The sequence below is a fragment of the Mirounga leonina genome, unplaced genomic scaffold (genome assembly GCF_011800145.1).
Source record: "Mirounga leonina isolate KUSES-001 unplaced genomic scaffold, KU_Mleo_1.0 Mir_224, whole genome shotgun sequence".
Taxonomy (NCBI): Eukaryota; Metazoa; Chordata; class Mammalia; order Carnivora; family Phocidae; genus Mirounga; species Mirounga leonina.
The window spans coordinates 20,548,061-20,569,272 of NW_023270615.1; the positions used below are offsets into that span (position 1 = coordinate 20,548,061).

Consider the following 21,212-nt stretch of genomic DNA (forward strand, 5'->3'; position numbering starts at 1 on the left):
CCACAGCTGAAAAAGGGAGATCCAGTTCGGTGGTCTCAAGGCCTACCTGCTTCTATTAAAAATAACCACGGTTTGGCAGATCGATCTTTCCACAGTGCGCTCCCGGGGGGACAATGACCTGCATCACCCCTTGCAACCTGGAGATTTCGTCTGTCAGAAAAGGTGCCTCCAGAAAGACTCTCTTCACTCTCGCTGGAAAGTGCCGCCGAACTCCAGGGAATACGCTCTCGGATTCACATGAGACATGCAAAGAAAGCACCAAACCCTGACTGGCCCTGCACGCCATCTGGTGACCCCAAAGTACAGATTTCCCAGAATTGAAGCAGATGACATCTGACCACACAGCTTTCCCGCGATGTCTGGACCAGGCCAGTACACCTTCTTCTCACTGTTTTCCTCTCTCTTTTGTAGGAAGACAAGACTGCTTTATCCAAATCCTTGTGAAAGGGGGAAACTTCTTTTGAGTGTGTCTTTTAGAAACAGCCTCATTATTATCCCGGGACAGGTTCATTTTCCCTTGCATTCTTCAAAGGGTTGGAAATTTCAGAATTCACAAAGCCTTCTTTCTTCTGACCTATTAACTGACTTTGGATTCTTATCCAAATTCATGGTCTCCGAGTTGGCAGGCTTACAGGCTGTTTATCCATAGCAGATTTGGTTCCAAACAGTTCTTTTGAGATGACAACACTGTTTTACAATGTCTCCGAAGTTGTGCTGTTTTTGCAAAAAGTTCATCAGCTGTTGTTTCATATTTATATCTACACAGTATCTTCCCAAACGTACTTGGTTAGTTCTCCCAGCTCTTGCAGTCCACTAGTCAGCTTTCGTGGCTGCTCCAGGCAGAAACTTCCGGAAGGTATACAGGACTCCAGCTTTGCCCTTGTAAGGAGAACCTTTCCCCTCTAAGTCGGAATAAATGCCAATTAATATTTCAGTTGGCTCCTTTCAGACCTAGATTCCTGGTTTAGAACCATCACACAATTTGGAATCGTCATGTAACTTCTTTTGTTTTGTATAATTATCTTGAGTTTTGTATTTCATTGCCCGCCAAACCTGTGTAAAAATGATGTACATTAAGGGGATGATCTCCAGTGCTTGCGATCTTGACAAATGTGGACAACGGAAGGGAAGTGCCTGAGAGTTTCTCCCTCCTGACCTTCCTCGTTACTCCAATGGGCCTCCAATCTGTACAATTTCCCTCCAACATGGGACATGACACCCAGGAAAGGTCCTTCCTGGAGCCAAGAGACAAAGGCCACTGAATTCGGAAAACCTCACCCTTGATCAGTGATGCTTTCAGAAAAAAAAAAATCTTGATCAAAAGGGGGAAATGTGGGGGCGCCTGGGTGGCTCAGTCATTAAGCGTCTGCCTTCGGCTCAGGTCAATGTCCCAGGGTCCTGGGATCAAGCCCCGCATCCGGCTCCCTGCTCTGCGGGGAGTCTGCTTGTCCCTCTCCCACTCCCCCTGCTTGTGTTCCCTCTCTCGCTGTGTCTCTCTCTGTCAAATAAGTAAATACAATCTTAAAAAAAAACAAAAGGGGGAAATGTGAAAATTAGTAAAAGGTAACCTCGGTGAAGCAGAGCCCAGCGGCCAGCAGGGGGAGCTCTCACAGCGCACGGCCCTGTGTCCCCGCGTGTCCCCTCTCAGCGGCAGAGAACCCTCAACCGCAGGCCCCAACAGGGGGAGATGTGCTCTGCGTCTCCCACAGAAACCCCACCAGCCCTGCGGCTCAGCCCGCGAGGAGCCGCCTCACCCTGAGCTCCCGCTTCTCTCCAACGGACTTGGATTCAAAACCACCCTCCCAACATCCTCCTTACTCGCCACCAAATAATGTTCCTCGGCTTTGTGTGTTGCGCTAGCTGGTGCTTTTGCCACAGCTTGCTGGTCCCAGATTGCCGTTCTCCGCCATTCCTGAATAAACCCATTCTTTGTCTGGCAAAAGAACTTTTACTTAAGGTCAACAGGTAGATATGTATCATATATAAGGAACGCCTTAAAAAATCCAGGCTAAAAAGACGAATCACCCAAATTTTAAAATGAGCCAAAGACCTCTCTCTCTAATAAATAGATAGATAGATAGATGGATGATAGATAGATGGATAAAATGAGCCAAAGACTTGAATAGACTTCACCAGAAAAGACCCACGAGTGGCTCATGAGCACGTCCAAGTATCCTCAAGGTCACCGATCGGGTGGGAAGTGCTCGCTACACCTCAGGGAGAGGCTCTGCAAACCCACTGGAGGGGCAGAAAATCTGACAGAAACCCCCAGTGTGGGGGTGAGGAGCAACTGGGACTCGGGCTTCGCTGCAAGAACGCAGGCGGCCCTGGCCACAGCGGTCTGGGAGTTTCTGACACACTGAACACGCACTCACCAGAAATTCCACTCTGTTTGCCCAGGAGAAGTGAGAAACCTATGTTGACGCGAGTCCTCGCACGCGAGAGTGAAGAGCAGCTTCATTCAGAAGGGCCCCAAATGGGCATCGGATACGTAAGAGACATTCATTTCCTGTGATTGTGGAACAGGAACGATGAGTCTGAGCCACGGTGACCTCTGTAGCAGGCGGAGAGGCCTTGCCTGACGGAACTTTCCGGGGGACGACACCATTCCAAGTGCTGACATTCCTGATGGTCCGTGTATATGATTCTCAAGATGGGTGTTAGTTACACAATTCAGTGCTGACCTCTGAGGCCCCCCGTGCCACAGCCCAGGCCTGGGACGGGCCTGCCGTGGTCTCACCATCACCTGAGGGGAAAAGCTGGAGATGGTGAGAAGGTTTTTGTCTGGGGAGGGCCAGCAGCCCGTCGGATGAGCGGGTCGGGGATGGTGCCGTGGGACCGCGGGCCACTCAGCTGCCCGGCAGAAGGCCAGGGCTCCTGCCACTCCCCTCCTTCTCAGCCAAGAAACTCCAGCGAGTCAAGGTGCAGGAGCAGAGCCTAGGCGCGTGGGCATGCCTGGCCGTGGTCAACCTCAAACGTCGAACTGCCAGTTACTTCCCCACCTACAGATGGGTTTATTGGGGAAGAAGAGAGATTCACAGCCCAGGACAGTAAGCGGTGGTGAGACTAGGCAAATCTGGGGAACAAGGGAGAGGTATGCTTTTTTAAGGAGAAAAGAGATCGGTTGGGAAGGTGGTTATGAACTAAAAGTCCATCGGAGGAAACCAGGCGTTCCAAGTGTGGTGGCTTCTCGTCGGTGGAGCTGTCGGTGGACAAGGGAAGTATGCAAGGTCAAGTCTGTCTCTTCCCGTTGGGTCTGCAACTGACCACGAGCTAGGGCTGGGAGCTCCCCCGCCAAACCTCCCCACTCCATTTCAGTGGGGTTTCCTGTTACTAATTTTTACCCTGTAAAGGAGATAGAGAGATGGGCTTTATTTGGGGTAATCCAGATAAGATTGAGGGGTCCGTTCCTAAAAATCAAGAGGGAAAGAATGTGTATGCAGCGGTAGTGTCTGCCCCAGGGACATGTTCAGCCCAGTGATCAGTCACAATTGGGTCAACTCTGTTCCCTATTTCCGCACTTCTTTTGCAGCAAAGAGTGGCCCTGGAACCTAAAGGGCACTCTGCGGGGGACATTCAGGGCTTTTGCTTTTAGGAGAAACGGGAGCAGATACGGCCAGTGGCTCCTCCCTGTTTCTCCGTGGCCTACACACAGACACAATGCCTGGACCTGTGGCAGCCGTGTTGTGACCATGAGGCAGCGACCCTGCAGCAAAGGCGCGAGCATCCCAAGCTACTGCCCAGACAACACCGAGCCTCTGGGCAAGGCCTTGGCTGCCCAGGTCTGATCTAGCAATGGGAGGGGAGAAATCGTACTTCTGTTAGGTGACGCTCCGTCATTCCTAACAGGTGGACGCTTTTAGCTTATGGACCTGTCCTGACAGCTGCCCGCAAGGACCAGTTCTGAGGCTCTGGTGAGAGCCATGAGTTCCCTGGCCGCCACCGGGCTGCAGACCAGAGGGGAGGACGCCGTTGCTGCCACAACCCATGATGACGTCCTGCCCACTTCCCTGACGCCCAGCTCCGGGGTGAGGGCCACGCACCTTCCCTCCCGGACGCCTCCGTGACCACGGGCTCGCGTGGCCCCCGGAACCCATCTCCCACGGGTCAGGGGCCTCCCTCCACTCGCGGCTGGGCCGGGCCAGGACCCTGGCATGGGGGGAAGGAGGAAAAGGGTCATCCGCAGCCATTCTAATCAGAGCATGTGTTTTAAGCAATTTCTGGAAAACGTGAAAGGCAGAAAAATTAATGCTGGAATTTTTACTAAAGTCCTAAGTGCATGTCGTTTAGACACCAGGGCAAGGGCAGGCCGACCTCGCGGTTCTCGCTTCCTGCCCCTCACCCCGGGGCAGCGCGAGGCCCCCCACCTGGCCCCCGTGGGGCCGGGTCTCGGAAACCTGTCTCAGGACCACCCACAGGAGCCCCTGTGTCCCTCAGGTCAGACCCACATTACACGCGCACCCCAAGCCCGTCACTGCACGCCCACTCTCTGGAGGAGCTCCGGGCCGCCACGCACCTGGGCTACCTCGGAAGCAGGTGGGCAGCAGCTTCAAAGGGCAGCACCCCGCACAGGTGAGTGAGGGGCACCAGGGGCGTCTCAGCGCCCCCGACTCCCTGACGTCCCTCCTTCTCCCTCCCACTCTGTCTCTCTCCCTGTGTGTCTCTCGGTGTCTCCACCTCTGTCTCTGTCTCCGTGTCTCCCTCCCTCCCCCTGCTCCCCCTTGTTCCCATCTTTCTCTGTGAAGCTTTACCAGACCTCTCCTCTTCCTCGGTGTCCATCTGTGACAGCCAACGCGGCCGTGGGGTGAGGCAGCGATCATGTGTCCCCTCGCTACTGGCTCCAGGTTAGAAGGACACCTGGCTGGCCACTGACCCCTAGCGCACCGCCCATACCCTCTGGCCCGTCCGACACGGAGCCAGATGGACCATCCATCATCCATATGAATGAGGTGGACCTTGGCCCGGTGCCCACGGGTCTGGCTTTGTGCTGCCCCCGGGGAGCAGGCCGCCGCTTCCGGCTCCCGCCACGGCTGGTCCTCGTCGTTCTCGGGCTGCCTGGACCTGTTCTGCTTTCCCACAGGCCCTGAGCCAAGGCCCAGCACCTCGGGGGACGTCGGGCACACCACGGCCTGGCCACTGTCGGGCAGCTCCCACTGCTGACGCCCGCGGCCCTCACTCCCGCCTGGGGCAGGTCAGCCACCGCGTCGCCTCCTCCGTGGGAGGCATCAGCCGCGGCCCCTGACCCCAGCACAGCGACTCTGGCCACCCCCTCCCCACAAGCCTCTCTGAAGTCTGAGCTTTGCCGGTGGCCCTGATCACCGCCTATGCCCCCGTCCCCACGAGCATGGCCTGCACCCGTGTGGAGCTGGGGACCCCCACCCTGGCAGGGGCCACCCCTCACAGCCACCACGTTAGAGCACTTTGGGGGCCTCTGGGCTTTCAAGCTGTCCCCTCCGCCCACTGGCTCTACCACCCTGTGGGCCTCCGTTTTCTCGTCTATAAAATGGGATAATGGTATCTACAGCTGGGCTTCTTGGGAGGGCCACGTGAGGGCCAGCCCCTCCTACTCCAGGACACCCTTCACCAGGGTCACAGGTCAGTGCTCCTCAGCACCCAGGCTCGGGGAGGTGGTTCCAACATGGCATCTCCCCCGCAAGGTTCAGAGAAGTGAGACCATGCCCTGAGGCCATGTGGCCAGAGGGCCGAGGCCAGCCTTGAGGTGAGCTGGTCCATCAGGCTCCCAGTGTCCACCCCTCGCCCCTACCCTGATGACTAACTTGTGACCAGACCTCACTCCTCCCGCCACCACAGCCAGGACAGGGCCTTCTCTGAGGGTGCACAACAGACAGTGCAGTCAAAGGGCTGTGGGCTGGGAGAGAGGCCACCATCAGAGGGTTCCTACTATTAACAGGAGGCCACGGGCATCACAGGGGCCCGAGGCATCATGGGGGGCCATGGGCATCCTGGGTGACTGTGAGCATCGTGAGGGGTGTCTGTGGGCATCACAGGGACATGGATGTCATGGGGATGTGGGCTTCATGTGGATGTGGACGTCATGGGGCTGTGGGCATCATGACGGCTGTGGGGATCATGAGGAGGACTGTGGGCATCGTGGGGATGTTGGCATTATGGGGATATGGGCATCCTGGGGGTGCTGTGCGGATCATGGGGGGACATGGGCATCATGACAGGGGTCTGTGGGCATCATGGGTACTGAGGCATCATGGGGATGTGGGCATCATGGAGACATGGACATCATGGGGATGTGGACATCATGAGGGCTGTAGGCATCATGGGGGCCTGTGGTCATCATGGGGGTCTGTGGGCATCATGGGGCATCTGTGGACATCATGGGGCATCTCTGGGCATCCTGGGGGCTGTGGGCATCATGGGGGAACATGGGCATCATCGGGGAACATGGGCATCGTGGGGGAACATGGGCATCAGGGACCAGTGAGGGGGGAGATGTCTGCAGCCTTAGGTGGAGGTCTCATTTTGGGCTGAGTGGGCAGTGCCCAGGAGCCCAGGGAGGCAGGACCAGGACCCTGGTGTTCTCTGAAGCATCCCCACTCCTGCCTGGCCTGTGCCCCCACCTGCATCCATGCCCGGGGAAGCTTTGGGAGTGCTGGGAAGATGTCACTGGACAGGAGACAGTGAAGCCAATAGACATGCCTTCGATTAGGGGTCAAAAACACCAGCATCACCGTGTACGTCTCTTATTCTGCCTTTTCGTCTGGTTATGAAGTACTGTGGGAAGTACACACACAGAACCGTAGGTGACAGATGGAGGAGGAGGCCAGTGGGCTTGCCAAGGGGCCATGTGCCCATTGGAGAAAGCATGCAAGTCAGCAGAGGTAGAAAGAAGACCCCATCCCGCCACCCTGATGAAACCTCGCTGAGCATGTCAGCGTTTCGGATGTCACCGTTCATGTCACCGCAGCAGTATTACCTGCATCTGAAGTTCCTTGTGATTGCCTGTGGCAGATGGGGCTGAGTTTATACCAATACGTTCCCGGCCACGAAGGTCCAGGTATGATCACACGACTACCTCCACCACTGCAAGGGAGAAGTGACCTGGCATCAGGCCAGAGAGCACTGGGTCCCTGAGTGACCAGCAGGGAGCCCCCACCCACATCCAATGTGCATGAGTGAGAAACAAATCCTACCGGGTCCACTCCAAGATGCTGACACCACAGAGCAGCTCGGCCTCAGGACCAAAGTACGGTTTTACTTACCTATTGCTGTCAAACAAAGGGCCCTAAAGCTTAGTGGCTTAAAAACCAGTAATCATTCAGTGTCTCTAATAGTTTCTGTGGTCAAGAATCAGGAGCGAGTCTGCAGCGTGGCTCTGGCTCGGGGTCTCTCGTGAGGCTGTGGTCTCACCCGAAGGCTTGACGGAGCCGGGGACCCACTTCCAGGAGATTCCCTCCCGCGCGGGCAGCTGCTGCCGGCTGATGGCTGGGGGCCTCCGCTCCTGCCCACACCAGGCTCTCCGCAGCGCGGCCTGCGTGTCCTCAGCACGTGGGGGCGGCTCCCCCGGAGCAGGTGGCCCAGGAGGGAAGGGCAGAGCCACGGGCACCTTACATCCCGGAGGGCACCCAGCTCACTCCACCACGGGTCACCAGTCACACAGGCCGCCTGGCTCGCTGGGGGAAGAGACTGCAGAAGGGCATGACTCAGGATGTGAGGATGGTGGGGCCATCTTGGGGGTAGGCAGCCCCTCCAGGAGGCCTCTGGCCTCTTGCTTTTCCTAGCACTCAGCGCCCCATCCCTCCTTTGTTTTGTCTGTATCAGGGGACCTCTGCTGGGGCAGGGCCCCAGCTTCCCTGTAATAATCTAGGGAATTCTGCTACGTTCTGTGCCGTCAGTAGATAACGTGTGCTTCCAGAAGGGCGCAGCCACTGCACAGCTCTGCCAGCTGGACTCAGAGGTGCCAGCCTGCAGCAGACAGTTCGGCCCTCAGGAATGAGCCCTGGTTTCATCCTGGGGGGCAGTTTGCCCAGCCCCCCTGGAGCAAGGGGGAGCTGGTGAAATGGAAGCAGAATGTATAGATTCATCTGTAAAGCTCCTTAAGGGGAGACAGACAACTGGAAACCAGCCCCCTTTTGCCCCCTACACCTGCTTCTTGCACTGATGGTGGGATCTCCAGCAGCCATCTTGGGCCGTGAGGCTACTTTGAGGATGGAAACTCGACATTACACAAGGCAGAGAAGAAAAATCCCCAATAACACTGTGGAGGAGTCATCCTGGCCTTAGATTTCCTAATTCTAGGCTTGTTTCATGTGAGAGAAAAATCCTGTATTAGTTAAATCTTTGAACTTTCTGTTAGTAGCAACTGAGCTACTTAGCCTCTTCAGAACATTACTAGCATTGGTTTTAGCACATTAAAGTTTTTAAAATTCTTTATAGGTATCAGGTGGGACCTAATTGTTGCTTACTGGTGCATTTTTGGAGAGACATTATAGGCAGAAGGAGCAGCACAAGCAAAGCTTGTGAAGGGGGAGGGGGAGGGAAGCCATTTTCAGGGACACCAAAGTCTCTTCCTGGAGTGAGGCCACCTGCTATCATATTACCGAGAGCATGTCAGCGAGAGCATCAGGTGAGCTCTAAGTTCTCCGCATTCACGCCACAGGGGATCATTGAGGCAGAGCGCCCAGACCGAACCAGTTCCCCCTTTCCATTCTCTCCCCCCTCCCCCTCCCCCTTCCCTCCTCTCTCTCCCTCTCCTCCTCCTCCCCTCTTACATGTCCCTCCCTCCCCGCTCTTTCTCCCTGTCCCCTCTCCCTCTTCCCCTCCTTCCTTCCCCCTCCCTCCCCCCTCCTTCTCCCCTCTCCCTCTTCCCCTCCTTCCTTCCCCTTCCCTCTCCCCTCTCCCTCTTCCCCTCCTTCCTTCCCCTTCCCTCCCCCCTCCCTCTCCCCCTCTCCCCTCCTCTCTCCCTCTCTAACAGTTTTAGCCGAGGGGGATCAAAGGGTCCCTTGCCCAGGACACAGAGAGGAACTCACCATGAATATGGATCGGGTCACACAGCTCAGAGGAGCTGGGAAACTGACACCCTCCAAAGCAGAGAGCCCAGCCCTGCTGGCGCTCCGTGAAAGGCTATTTCTGTCCTCCCTGCTTTCAGGCGGAGACACCGCATCTAGTCCGATAAATGCCCCTTTGTGCTGGATGGGTTTCCATGACTTGTGAGATGCCCTCAAGGAGAGCCGGCTGCATGCTGTCCTGGGCTCTGCCCAGCAACGGGCCTGCCAGGGCCGGGCCTGCTGCCAGCCTGGACGCCACCAGAGCCAGGGACAGAACACATGGCACTTTGGGAAGCCTACCCAGAGACTGCAGCATGCACAGCATCCATGGGCTGGCCAGACAGTCAGCCCCATGGATAGGCTAGCAGGTCACATGCACGTCCGGGTTCTCGGACCTGCCTTGACTATGTGATGGGGGCCCAGCCGTCGTGTGGCTCAGCCCCTGAGCAGTGCTGGGCCCAGGAGGAGCCCTTGGGGTGGGCCAGCCGCCCCCAGAGCCGACCACCAGGGCATGCCTGCCTCCTACCTGCTTCCTGGGCAGGCTGCTCTGCACCTCTCCTCGGGAAGGAGCCGCTGTGGAATCAAAATGGAATTTCTCAGCTCTGCAGCCCTTCTGATCAGCCTTGGCAGACGGCAAGGGAAGAAGCAGAGGCTCGCCGGCCAGACGGGTCCAAGGAAGCCTGGAAGAAGAGCTATGAGCCCAACATGTTCAGACCGAGAAACACAGACCAGGTGTTCCAAAGGTGGGCAGAGAGCAAAGGGCAACCTGCTCCCGCCTGGCCCCCTGTTCTGCAGTTGTTCTTAGAAAAAGGTCCTCCAGGACCCTGCTTGTCAATGACCAATCTTTTACCAGGAGGCAGGCAGCCTTGCCATCTGTTGGACCGAGTTTGCTCATCAACCAGGAGATGTGAGCGGTGACAGGTTGGTCCTCGGGAACCCAGCTGCATGGAAACCGTGCCGGCCGGTCCTGGGACCGGGACAGACCCTCCGTGGGCCTCCTTCCCTCCAGAACTGATGCAAACTCATTCCTAACACGCCACACTGACAAGCCTCGACTTTCCCGCACAGAGGGACACGTGACAGCATCTGTGTGAGGCCAAGGCAGGTGCTCAGAAGTGAGGCCCTCCCTTTCGGTGCCCCTCGGTCAGATCCATGACTTGACTTAAATCCCCACCTTGGGGCTCAAACTGGGGTGCACAGACCAGCTGCACAGCCTCCCCGGGACTTGGGGGTGGGCCAGAGAGCCAGGTCCCTCAGTGGTTGTGATGCCGACAGAACCAGAATCAGCACAAGGATATCCCTCTGCATGGGGGCCACGTGGTGCTGGGCAGGCTTGGGAGCCTCGGGGCAGGGACAGGGGTGAGGCAGGAGGGATCCATGCCTCCTGGGTCCAAAGCCCCTCCCCACCACAGCTCCTGGAGTATTTGCAGAGGTCTCCCCAAGGAGAGCAAAGCCGTGGTCAGCATTGGGTCTGAGGTGGGACAGAGAAAAGGCCCTGACCATGGCCTCGAGGTAGCTCCCAGCACCCATCTGGGGGTGCTGGGGTGGGCTCAGGAGTCCTGGGTTCAAGTCTCCCTGCTGGGAGCCTCAGTTTCCCCATGGTAGAATGGGTGTTGCACACCAAGGCCCCAGCCCAGGTCCCTTAGCAACTCCTGCTAGTTCCATCCTTGGCCTCCTGGTGGTGGTGTCTCCACTTGGTCATAACCTATGGGATTCTGGTCATAAGCCATGGACCCCAGTGGCAGGAAGCATCCCGGAAGCTGCCCTGAGCCTCAGTGAGCCTCAGTGTGTGTGTGCGGTGGGGGGTGGGGGGTGTCCCCGGGAGGGGCAGGGAGACACCAGGGCATATCCGGAGTCTTCCTGGAGGAGGTGACCCCCAGACTTGGAGAATGAGAAGTCTCTGGCCCTAGGCAGGGCAGGCAGGGAAGGGAGGCTGCGGGCTGGGTGTGCCTGGGCCCCACAGGTCCCTCGGCAACTGTTCTCTGACCCAGTTTACTAAGGAGGAGCGACTGCCTGCCCGGAGGACCTCCTCTCAGCCTGCGGTTGGGCCCTCGGCCCGCCAGCTCCCTGGACTGGCCAGGGTCAGCCGCTGACCTTCAGAAAAGGTGGGAGGAAGCCAGACTAGACCTGCCAGCGATGTCTCTTTGCCAAACCACAGGCCACCTGCCCTGCCAGGACTCCAGACACCCACCGTCACCCACGATCACCTGCGGCACATCAGCTTGATGGCCCGAGTCAGCGGTCGATGTCAGGGCCAGGAAGCTGGAGCCCAGCAGCTCTGTCATTAGTGGTTTGCGGAGCACCGGCTGGACAGAGCCAGCTGGGCTGAGGGATGCCTGCAGGCTGGACAAAGCAGACATGGCTAGGGCATGCCCTGGGCATCACAGGGCGTGGGCTGAGGGTCAGCAGCGCCTGGGGCTTTGTGTCTGGGAGGGAAGGGGCTGACAACATGCACCTAAATAAGCATGGTGCTTTCAGGAGCTGCCCCAGGGCACGGTGAGAGGGGCCGAGGGCCACTGCCAGATGGTCTGTGATCAGGTGAACAGGAAGGAGCCACCCACATGGAGGCCTGATCAGATGGGGTAAATGAGGAGCACAAAGGCCCTCAAGTATAGAGTCCATGGAACAAACAGAAGGGCAGAGGGGAGGCTGAAAGGAGGGGAGGGTGCAGGGGTCTCAGCTGTTTGGGGACCGGGAGCAAGGACTTTTTCAAGAACACTTCAGAGGTGGGGCACCTTGGTGGCTCAGTGGGTTAAGCGTCTGCCTTCAGCTCAGGTCCTGGGGTTGAATCCCACTTCGGGCTCCCTGATCAGTGGGGAATCTGCTTCTCCCTCTCCCTCTGCCCGCTCTTCTCATGTTTTCTCTCTCATGTTCTCTCTCTCTCATATAAATAAATAAATATTTTTAAAAAGAGAGAGTGATTTAAGCTCGCCAATGACATCATCTTCGAAATAGGATTGGTGGGGGAGTGATTCAATCTGTTATATGTTTTGTGTTTAAAGAAGAAAATCTATTAATGAAAAACATAACACATTAAAAAAAATAGGATCTAAATCAGCAGTGAGTATCACAAACCCCCCAAATTATGGAACTCTCCAAACAAGATAGATTTTTCCCTTATTCACACCCAAGAAGTCTTGAGGTGGGCAGCCCAGGGAAGGCCTGTGAGCCAAGCACCGGGAACACAGGATCCTTCTGTCTTTAGCTCTGCTGTATGAGACTCCCAGGCCGAAGGTCCCCTCATGGGCCAGTGTGGCTGCTGGAGCTCTGGCCATTACATCTGTATTCCACCCGGCAGACAGGAGGAAGTAATAAAGAATGGCTCACCCCTCCATTTCAGGTCCCGTCCCTGATGTTGCACGCCCCCTTCCACGGCCAGAATGTAGCCCCCCAGGCACCCCTAGCTGCAGGAGAGCCGGGAAACGCAGCTTCTCTTCTGGGAAGCCATTTGCTGAGCTAAAAATCAGCAGTCTGTGACAGAGGGAGAAGGGAAGAACCGACAGTGAGGGTGACCACGGACCCTGCCACCTGGCTGCCCAGGACAAGGGCTTTGCTGGGTACAGATGCCCAGGGGTGACAAGCGGAGTCAGCCCCACCCTGCTGGGGGGAGGGGTCGGGGCTTCAGGAGGAAGCCACCTGTCACTGCTCTCTCTCCGGTCCGGGGCGGGTCCCTCCAGGCCAGCCAGCCTGCCACCCACACGCTCTGTTAATGGCTAAGCAACGTTCCAAAACATGGATGGCCGTAGCTCAGTGTCTCCCTCATGGTGGCCACTCCCTTTGTCCGTTTCTGGGGTTCAGAGCCCTCTGGGGCTCGCTGTATCTTACTGGGTGGCCTCAGCGGGTCCCGTCTCGCTGGGGGACCGTGGGAGGCGGTGCAGACACTGCGTGAGTGCCCACGTCACACTACCCAGCCCGTTACCAGCCCCGCCCGGGCATGCCTGTGCGACCTTGGCACACGCCTCCCTTGTCTTTGAAGTGGGGGTGATGGCACAGCACCCCCTCATCGGCCGGCTGTCTCCCTCTAACCTCTGGACGTAGAGTGGCAACTCCTGCCTCCTGGCTCTGAGCCCCCATCTGCTGGGGGCCGTGGTCCCTGCAAGTACCTGCAAGTACCTGACAGACGCACAGAGGCCGTGTGGCGGTCCCAGGGTGTGCCCGTTGCCGGGGCTCTCCCTGGCGGGGGGCCTGCGCGGGCCGGCCCGCTCCCTGGTGGCGGCGGGAGCTACCGGGGCTGGACGAGCACAGGCTTGCTCAGCTGGGGCGCCTGGGACGTGCCCGGCCACCTTTCCCCCACGGGCCCCTCCCCGCGTAAAATGGAAACACTGCCCACAGGGATCCGCGCCTCTCGGAGACAGAGGGGCCAGAGACCCCGAGACTGCCTAAGTCTCATGTTCAGGAAACGTGGCCTGTCTGCGCGCACATCCTCCCGGCCCACGGTGACGCACTGCGCTCTCCCCGTGGTAAGCGGGGACACAGCTCCGGGGGGAGTGGGGGGTGGGCGAGACCAGGGTCCCTCCCCACCAGGAGGGATGTTGCTCAGGTGTCCTGGGCTCTGGCCACCTGGGGCATGAAGCTGTCCCACTGCTCGGTTGAGTTGTCGCCGCTGGGGCCTGCTCCAGGTGACGGAGGCCCGCAGAAGCTCCACAGCTCCCACACGCTGGACACTGGCCTTGGTGTCCAACGGGCTGGGACGCTTCACCTTCACAGCGTCCCCATCTGTCAGACAGAAGTGTGTCCCTAGCCACACAGCTCTGTGGAGACGCTGTGGGCAGGTGTGTCTGGAGGTATGTGTGGCTTGGGCGTCCCCATGTCTCTCTGCGGGAGCACGGCCAGCCCACCCCTCCCCGGCCCACCCCCTCTCCGGGGATGCTCCCCATCATCACTTGTCCACGGACCCTCAGCTCAGTTCAGCATCCCAAACCCACCTTGGCCACCCCTGCCGGTCTATGCACGAGGATTTGAGACCCTTTTGGTCTGCGCTGGGAACAGTCTGGGAAACACACATCCCCGGCAAATGAGGATGATGCAACAGAGCCAGGAAGTCCCTCCCTGAGGGTACTCCAGGGAGGGCGGGCCTGGAGGGCAAGCCCCAGCTGTGGTCCCCGCGACCTTGACCCCAGGAAGGTGAAATGAGAGGGGCTACAAACCCAGGTGTAAATGCTGAATTGTTACACCGGAATCCTTCCTGACTTCCCCCTTCTGGACCGAGCAGACGGTGAACCTCAGCTCTGAGCTGCCCTGGGGCCCACTGGAGAAACGCTCCTGATGGCAGACCCAGTGCTGCCCCCAGCCTTCTGCCTGCAGCGCCCACATGGCCCACCAAGACCCTCTCACCTGCCGAAGGGGCTGAGGCTCCCCGGGTCCTCTCCCCTCCCCACCCCTCCCCTCCCAGCCTCCCCTGCACCCTCAGGACCCTCTCTCCTGGCCGCCCTCTCTCTGGCCCCTCCAGGAGCTGGCGCCACCCCCAGGGTGGGTGGGGGGGTGCTCCTGTGTGAAAGGTGCTAACATTTAAAAATCAGGGTTTCCAGCTGTGTGTCAGCAGTCAGGTATGGGCTCCGTGAGAAGAACTGCCCTCGGGTGCCGCGCCCAGGGCTGCCCAGACCCCAGGGCACTGCGGAGTGCCCGCTCACGGGCCAGAAGCAGGAGGGAGGGAGGCACTGACCACGTCCCCGAGCTTCAGTTCCCTCCGCCTCCCGCTGGGCCGCCGGCAGCTCCTTCAGGGACCACCGTGCCCTGGGACGGTGCCCCCCGCGGTGCCCCCACCCAGCGGGTGATGCTGCCCCCCACACCAGGGAGGAGAAAAAGGCCAGCAGGAGGGCCCAGACCCGGTTTAGTGGAAGATCCCTTTTCCTGAGAAATCCCCTGGGTGACGTGTTTTCCATGCCTTCGGTTTCATTTATAAAACTGCTCTCTCAGCAGGGGTGAGGCGTGGGGTGGGGGAGGGGAGGTCTCAGCCTGGAGTGTGGCCAGGACCCTGGGCAAGGCAGGCTCTGGGTTCTCAGCCCCACGGTGCCCACCTGCTGTCCACGTGGACCTGGGGGAGCCTTCCGTCTGCTGCTTAGACGGCCCACAACCGTCCCCGGAGTTCTGAGCTCATCCTCCTGGGCCTCTCCCTGGCTGTGCCTCAGTTTCCTCCCCTGCCAGGTGGCGGGGAGAGCCCACTTCCCAAGGCTGTAAGACAAGCCACATACCTGGCCCCAGGCAGGGCCGCCCCACAAGCTGCGGGCCCCTGGGTCTAGAACAGGGCCTGGCTTACAATAGGCATCCCGCCCTGACCAGGGTGAATGAACAAGCCTCCAGCTCAGCGACCTAACTTGCTGCTGCCTGACCTGGGGCACTGCTGCTGACCTTCCTTGATGTCGGTTTATGGGGAGGGGAAAAGATCAGCCCACAGGGCCTAAGAAGACCACTCCCCCATCACAGATGGGAAGCTGACACCGACAGGTCCAGCCACCTGCCCCAGCCCACACAGCCACGATGGCTCAGGGTTACAGAGTCCAGCAGCCTGGCCCCGCCCGGCCCTGAGAGGGACTGCCGCATGCCCCATGGCATGCCCCAGAGCCGCTGGTGGCCGTGCGCGCCGCACACTACGGTTCCCGGGGGGAGACATCAGTAGACGCCGCGGCAGAAGTGGGAAGAGAACCAGCTGGGCCTGGCTGCGAGCTCAGGGTCAGAACCCGAGGACGCATGGCCGGATCTTCGCACACCAGCCCCGGGAGGTAACGCCCGGCCCCGCCGCACCCGCCTGGCTTCGGATGCCCGGGAGTGGCCCGCGTCGGGCCGAGCGCCCCGGGAACCAGGACCCGATTGAGCCAAAGGCTGGGGGACGCGCGCTCTGGACGCCCGCCGCGGCCCGCCCGGGCACGGGGCGCCACCCAGGCAGCGGGCCTGCCTCCCGCCAGGGGGCCCGGAGGCTGCGCCAACAGGGCGGGGCCGGCGCCGAGCGGGCCCAACCCGCGGCGATGGCCCTCTGCCTCCCCCCGCCTCCCCGCGTGCGCGAGGCCAGGCTCGGAGGCTGGGGGGCCCAGGGTCAGGGACCCCAGGGCGCGGGCCGGGCCCCGGCTTCGCGGCCCCCGGAGAACCCCCACGCCGTGGCAGCGGCGCGCTCGCCTTCCTGGCGCGCCCAGCAGTTTGCGAGGTGGCCCGGGAAAGGCTGGCTCCTGGCCCCGTTTCACGGATTAGAAGTATCCACGGCGGGGGCAGGGCGGACGTGCCAACGCCCGCGCGAGGCCCGGGCCTGGGGGACCGCGCCGCCCGCGGGGTCCTCGCGGGAGGGGGGGGGGGGGGCCTGTGGGTCCCGCGGCCCCGCCCCTACCGGGGGCGGAGTCCGGGCGCGGCGGGGCGGGCCGGGGGCGGAGTCCGGGGCGGGCCGGGGGCGGCGTCCGGGGCGGGCGGGGGGGGGGGGGGGGGGCGGGCCGGGGGCGGGCCTGGGGGGACCGCGCCGCCCGCGGGGTCCTCGCGGGAGGGGGGTGGGGGCCTGTGGGTCCCGCGGGCCCCGCCCCTACCGGGGGCGGAGTCCGGGCGCGGCGGGGCGGAGTCCGAGGCGGGCCGGGGGCGGGCCGGGGGCGGGCCGGGGGCGGGCGCGCCGCCGAGTCCCCGCGACCCAGGCCGGGCGGCGCTCAGGCCCCGAGTGAGGCGGCTCTGGCGGCCGCGCGATGGAGTCGGGCCCCGAGGAGTACGAGCTTAACGGCGGCCTGCGCCCTGGCCCGCCCGGCTCCCCGGACGCCTCGGTAAGCCCCGCTCCGCCCGCGCCTCCGTGCGATCTTGGCCGGTGCCCGCCCTCTCTGGGCCCCGCGCCCGCTGCCTCCCAAGCACCTGGGGGCGCCGGCCGGCTGCGCGCCGCTTCCGCACGGCGGGGTGCTGGGTCCCCGCGCCCCGTGCGTCCCGTGCGTCCCGCGCCGTCGGTCCGAGCGGTGGCCCCGGGGCTCCGGCCACCCGGCAGGGGCGAGGGTCCGGCCGGGAAGTGCCCACGCCGGGCCGCGCGGGGGAGGGGCCTGGGCGCCACCTTCCCCAGCCTTCCGCGCCGGCCTCTAAGTTCGGCCCCCGCATCTCCTCCCGCTGCTGCGCGCCCGGGCGCGCAGGATCCCAGCCTCCGGGCCCCAGGCCAGCAGCGGGCAGACGGTTACGTCACCCGCCGTGTCCTCCGCGACCGCACTATCTGCTGCATGCCCCGGTGAGGAGCCTGGGGCGGCTGTGGCCCCCGCTCCTGTCCCCACCGCAGGCCCCGGGGCAGTGGTCCCGACTCCCACGTGAGGGGTGGTTGCGCCCCTCCGCCCCGGGGTCCTGTCCGGGGTGTCATGCCCTCTTCCCAGGGCCCAGCACTTCCCCAGCTCCTCTGTTTGTGGTGCAGTCCTGGGCATGGCCCTCCGGCGACTTGTTGACTTTGAACATTCCTTCACTTTCTGACCCCCTGGGGCTGGGGGCAGGGATGGCCGTGTCTCCGCTGCGTGAACCAGACTGGGGCAGCGCTGCCCGAGTGTGGGAGAACATGTGGGGTGAGTGAGCTCCCCCAGGGGCAGGGGCAGGCCCTCTTGCGTGCAGGTGGCCCCACGCAGTAATCCTGTCTAATCCTGTCCATCCTTGCCTGTTTTTGGTGGAAGGTTCCTGGAGCTCAGCCTCCGTGCTGACCCATCAGCAAAGCTTGACAGCCTGGGGTGGCACAGGACGTTTGTCCCTGGGTTGGTGGTGGGGAAACCAAGGACTGGGGAGGCCTGCACAGTGGGGACGGTGGCGCTGGGTACGGCAAAACCGGAGTGGCAGGTGGCATGGCAGTGTAGGAGAGGACATCCCAGCAGAGAGGACTGCGACGGAAAGGCCCAAGGGCTGGACCGCCAAGGAAGTCAGGGCTGGGGAGGAGGCGTGTGACAGGAGGTCAGGCCCCTCCGTGGCTCCGAGGGCCAGCGTGGTGGGCGGGGGGGGGGGTCTCCATTCACAGGCAGGGAGGCTCCAGGAAGGTGGGCACCCTCAAGGCCACTGCTCCTGCTGCCTGGGGCCCGGACCCCCTACACCACTCCCCAGCCTCTGCCTTGCCTCCCACCTGCCTTGCTGTGTTTTTGAGTCTGTGACTCTGTATCAGTTTCTCATCCGTGACCTAGGGTGATAGCAGTGTCTTTCTCCGAGAACATGGTGAGGACCGCATGGGCTAATGTGTGTGCTGGGCACACAGTAGTCACAGTCCTGCCCGCCGTACAGGACCCGCTCCTGGAGAGGACTTTGGGGCAGCCCTTCCCCCGTGGCGGGACCCTGTGGACGGGCACAGCCTTCCTTGCACGGGGGTCAGGGCGGGAAGAAAGTCTTGCCGGGGTCCTCAGATGGCAGGACCTGGATGGCAGGAGCCCTGGATGGCAGGCTGGCTGGGCTAGGGTGGTCCTGTGTCCCCGGCGCACCGCTGGTGGTGGGGGGACTGACTGGGAGGCCCAGGTCGAGAGCCCCTGTCAGTCTCCGGATGCCCGCTGTAGGCCAGAGTGGGGCAGGTCGCCCACCTTCCAGGGGGGCCTGGCTCAGGGAAGAGCCCGACAGCGGATGAACCCCGCAGGTGCCCCCCGCACCTGTGCCCCCACGACTTCGTGAGGCCCCGCTGTGCAGGTTCCCTGCAGGAGGGGCTTGCGGCTGGAGGCAGGAGGAAGAGTAAACATCAGTTTTACTGTGAAAATGACCCTTGGCTGTGTCATGCCTGCTGCGCCTTGGCGTGGAGACACCTGCCTTGGCCTGGCAGCGGCAGACACTGGCGTCACAGCCAGCTGAGGACACAGCAGGGAGGGAGCCGGGCAAGGTGGGATGTGGCTTCTGGGCCACATCTGGGCTGTGCAGAGCTTAGCTGCCCCGGGAAGTTCGCTCTTTTCCTCACTTCTGCTTTCCCAGCAGATCTCGAGACTGGCAGGGTCTTGGCCAAGTTCTAAAAGGCCACCCTGATGTGGCTGTGGGGTCACTGCAGGCCAGTGCTGAGCCCACAGGAAGCAGGTCTGCCCAGCCCACGGCCCAGCTGCTGCAGGAACCCCCCCCCCGCCACAGGACTTCCTGCTGGGACACTGACGTGGATCTGGAGACCTCTCAGGGCAGGCACGCGCCTTGTGGCCTTCGCGCCGCGTCTGAGCGGTGGGCTCCAGCCCACTCTGCTGGGTCAGGTGATGGACACCCAGACCCTCCTAGGTTCTCAGGTCCCTTCCCAGAAGGAAGGACTTCAAAGCTCCCACTGGTACTCACCGTGCCCCAGTAGAGGGGCCATGGTGGGCCAAGATCCGGAGTCCTGGGTCCTGCTCAGCTCACATGGCCATTTCCTGGGCTTGGCCTTTCTCCTGTTACGGACTTTTGGTTACACATCCGTGCAGCTGGTTTGGGAGGCTGTGTGCCCCGGCTGGCTGTGCTCCAGCAGACCAAGGGCCTCCACACCTGCATTCAGTCCCATCTGCCCATCTTGCAGATGAGGGAACTGAGGCAAAGAACCCAGGTGTGGGATTCAGGGGTGTTAGAGGTCCGTGTGGAAGTGCCACCCTAGCTCCTAGCCGGGCAGCTGATGGACGTCGTGGATTTGGTGGGGGCCTTTGTCTCTCATTCTGACACCACAAAGGTGTCTCTGGGCAGGGGTTCTTGTCCCACACTCTTACGTGGGGTTTGGGGTCAGTGGCAGGCAGGGCAGGCAGGATCAGAGGGCATCCATAACCAAAACACGTGGGTCCTGCAGGGGCTCAGTGGGCTCTGGCCTGGTCTCATCTCCTAGGGGAGCAGGATGCTGGGGTGGGCACCCCCATCTCCTCCCATCCAGGCCTGGGCTGCACTGCAGCATCCGTTAATCTGTGCGTGGGTACTTGGGTGCAGCAGATCCCAACCCCCTCCCAGTCCGAGCTGAGGACACACAGCACAGTGGCCCTGGGCTAGGTGGCCTGGGCCCTGCCGGCTGCCCGTGAACAGCCACGCCAAGGCCCTCTGTCCACAGAAGGGGGCCTCCCTGCTCTCCTCTGGCTCCTTACCCACAAGGTGCCTTCCTGGCTTTTAGGGGGAAAAAAACCCAGAACTCACCCACCTCCTGGGACCTCCACTGAGGTTTGGGGAAGTCCCGTGGCCCTGGGGACACATTAACCAGGGTGTTTGCTCCCTGCACTACTCAGGTCATGGGCAGAGGCCTCTGCGGGCGGTTCCCAGCGTGGCTCCGGGAAGTCAGTCAGTTCAGGCCAAGGGCTCCAACCGCCTTCTGACCCTACCCTGGTGGGCTTCCCAGAACCGCGGACTCCCTGGGACTCAGCCATCACCCAGGCCCTAGAATCCCCCTGCCACTCCGAGCCCATCCTCGGGGGGCTGCCGGGCTGTGCTGTGCCCCTGGGCAGCTCCCCTGAACCGCGGGCCCCCGCTCTGTGGAAAGGGAGGTTAATGCTTCCTCTCCGTTAGTGGGGAGCTCTGTGGGCGCCAGAGCTTCCCAGAGTGTGGCCCGGGGCCTACAGATGGGAAGACTGAGGCCAGCCGCGGGGGAGCGTGTTGTCGAGGCCACATGGCCAGGCTGTGGTGAGTGGAGTGGGCTGGGCTCCCGCTGGCTCCCCCTATCACTGCACAGATTCAACAGGAAGCAGATGGTGGTGTGGGCAGGAAGTGCCCTGCACCAGGAGGGGCCTGTGGCCCGGGCCCTGGCGTGCCCCCTGGGGCTCCGAGGAGGCGGCCAGACCCACCGGAACCTCACGGGCTGCGTGCTCCTGGCCCTGTCGCACACACGGGAGACAGGTCCAGAGGGCGCTGGCTGTCCTGAGGTCACACAGCTGGAGCCCGGGGGTGCCTCTGAGTGCATAGCCCCCACAGACTGGCCCTGACCCCAGCCCCCTCTGCAGGGGGCTTCTGAGTCCTGGGGCCTGGGTTCTAAGTGCAGCCCTCATTTGCTCTTGGCTTTGGACAAGGTGCTTCCTGTGCTAGCCTCAGTTTACCCACAGTGTGTGTGAGTACGGGGCTGGAGGGGCGCCCCGGAGGAGGACACCCTGCTGAAGGATGAGCAAGATAGTGAGCGGCGCCCAGGGTGGAGGAGAGCGGGGACACAGGGCTCCGAGGGTCCTTCTGTATTCGAACGCACATGTCTATAAAGGACTCAAAGGTCTAGAGGGGCTCAGAAGGGAAGGGAATTCCTCCTCCGCAGAGGCCGGCAGTTAGCCTACATGTGCGTGTGTGCGTGTCTGTGTCTGTGTGCAAGTGCAGGTGTGCATCTGGTGTATGTGT

General features: G+C 61.3%; 1 protein-coding gene and 1 long non-coding RNA gene across 3 annotated transcripts in view; one reads left to right on the forward strand and one right to left on the reverse strand.

Moving 5' to 3' along the window:
• Positions 1–730: 730 nt before the first annotated feature.
• LOC118026389 lies at positions 731–3,881 on the reverse strand. The gene is made up of 2 exons (XR_004683557.1): positions 2,376–3,881; positions 731–1,053 (listed from the first exon to the last, which is right to left on the reverse strand). It is a non-coding gene; the product is annotated as an uncharacterized LOC118026389 (long non-coding RNA).
• A 12,709-nt stretch (positions 3,882–16,590) lies between these two features.
• Positions 16,591–21,212, forward strand: part of NINJ1 (ninjurin 1) — a 10,968-nt gene continuing 6,346 nt past the window's right edge. Inside the window, exon 1 of one of the 2 annotated variants that reach the window (XM_035029243.1) lies at positions 16,591–16,750. In XM_035029243.1, coding sequence (XP_034885134.1) covers positions 16,676–16,750 — 75 coding nt within the window. In that variant the 5' untranslated portion in view covers positions 16,591–16,675. The remainder of the gene's footprint in view (positions 16,751–21,212) is intronic. The other variant, XM_035029244.1, reaches the window with a different exon arrangement.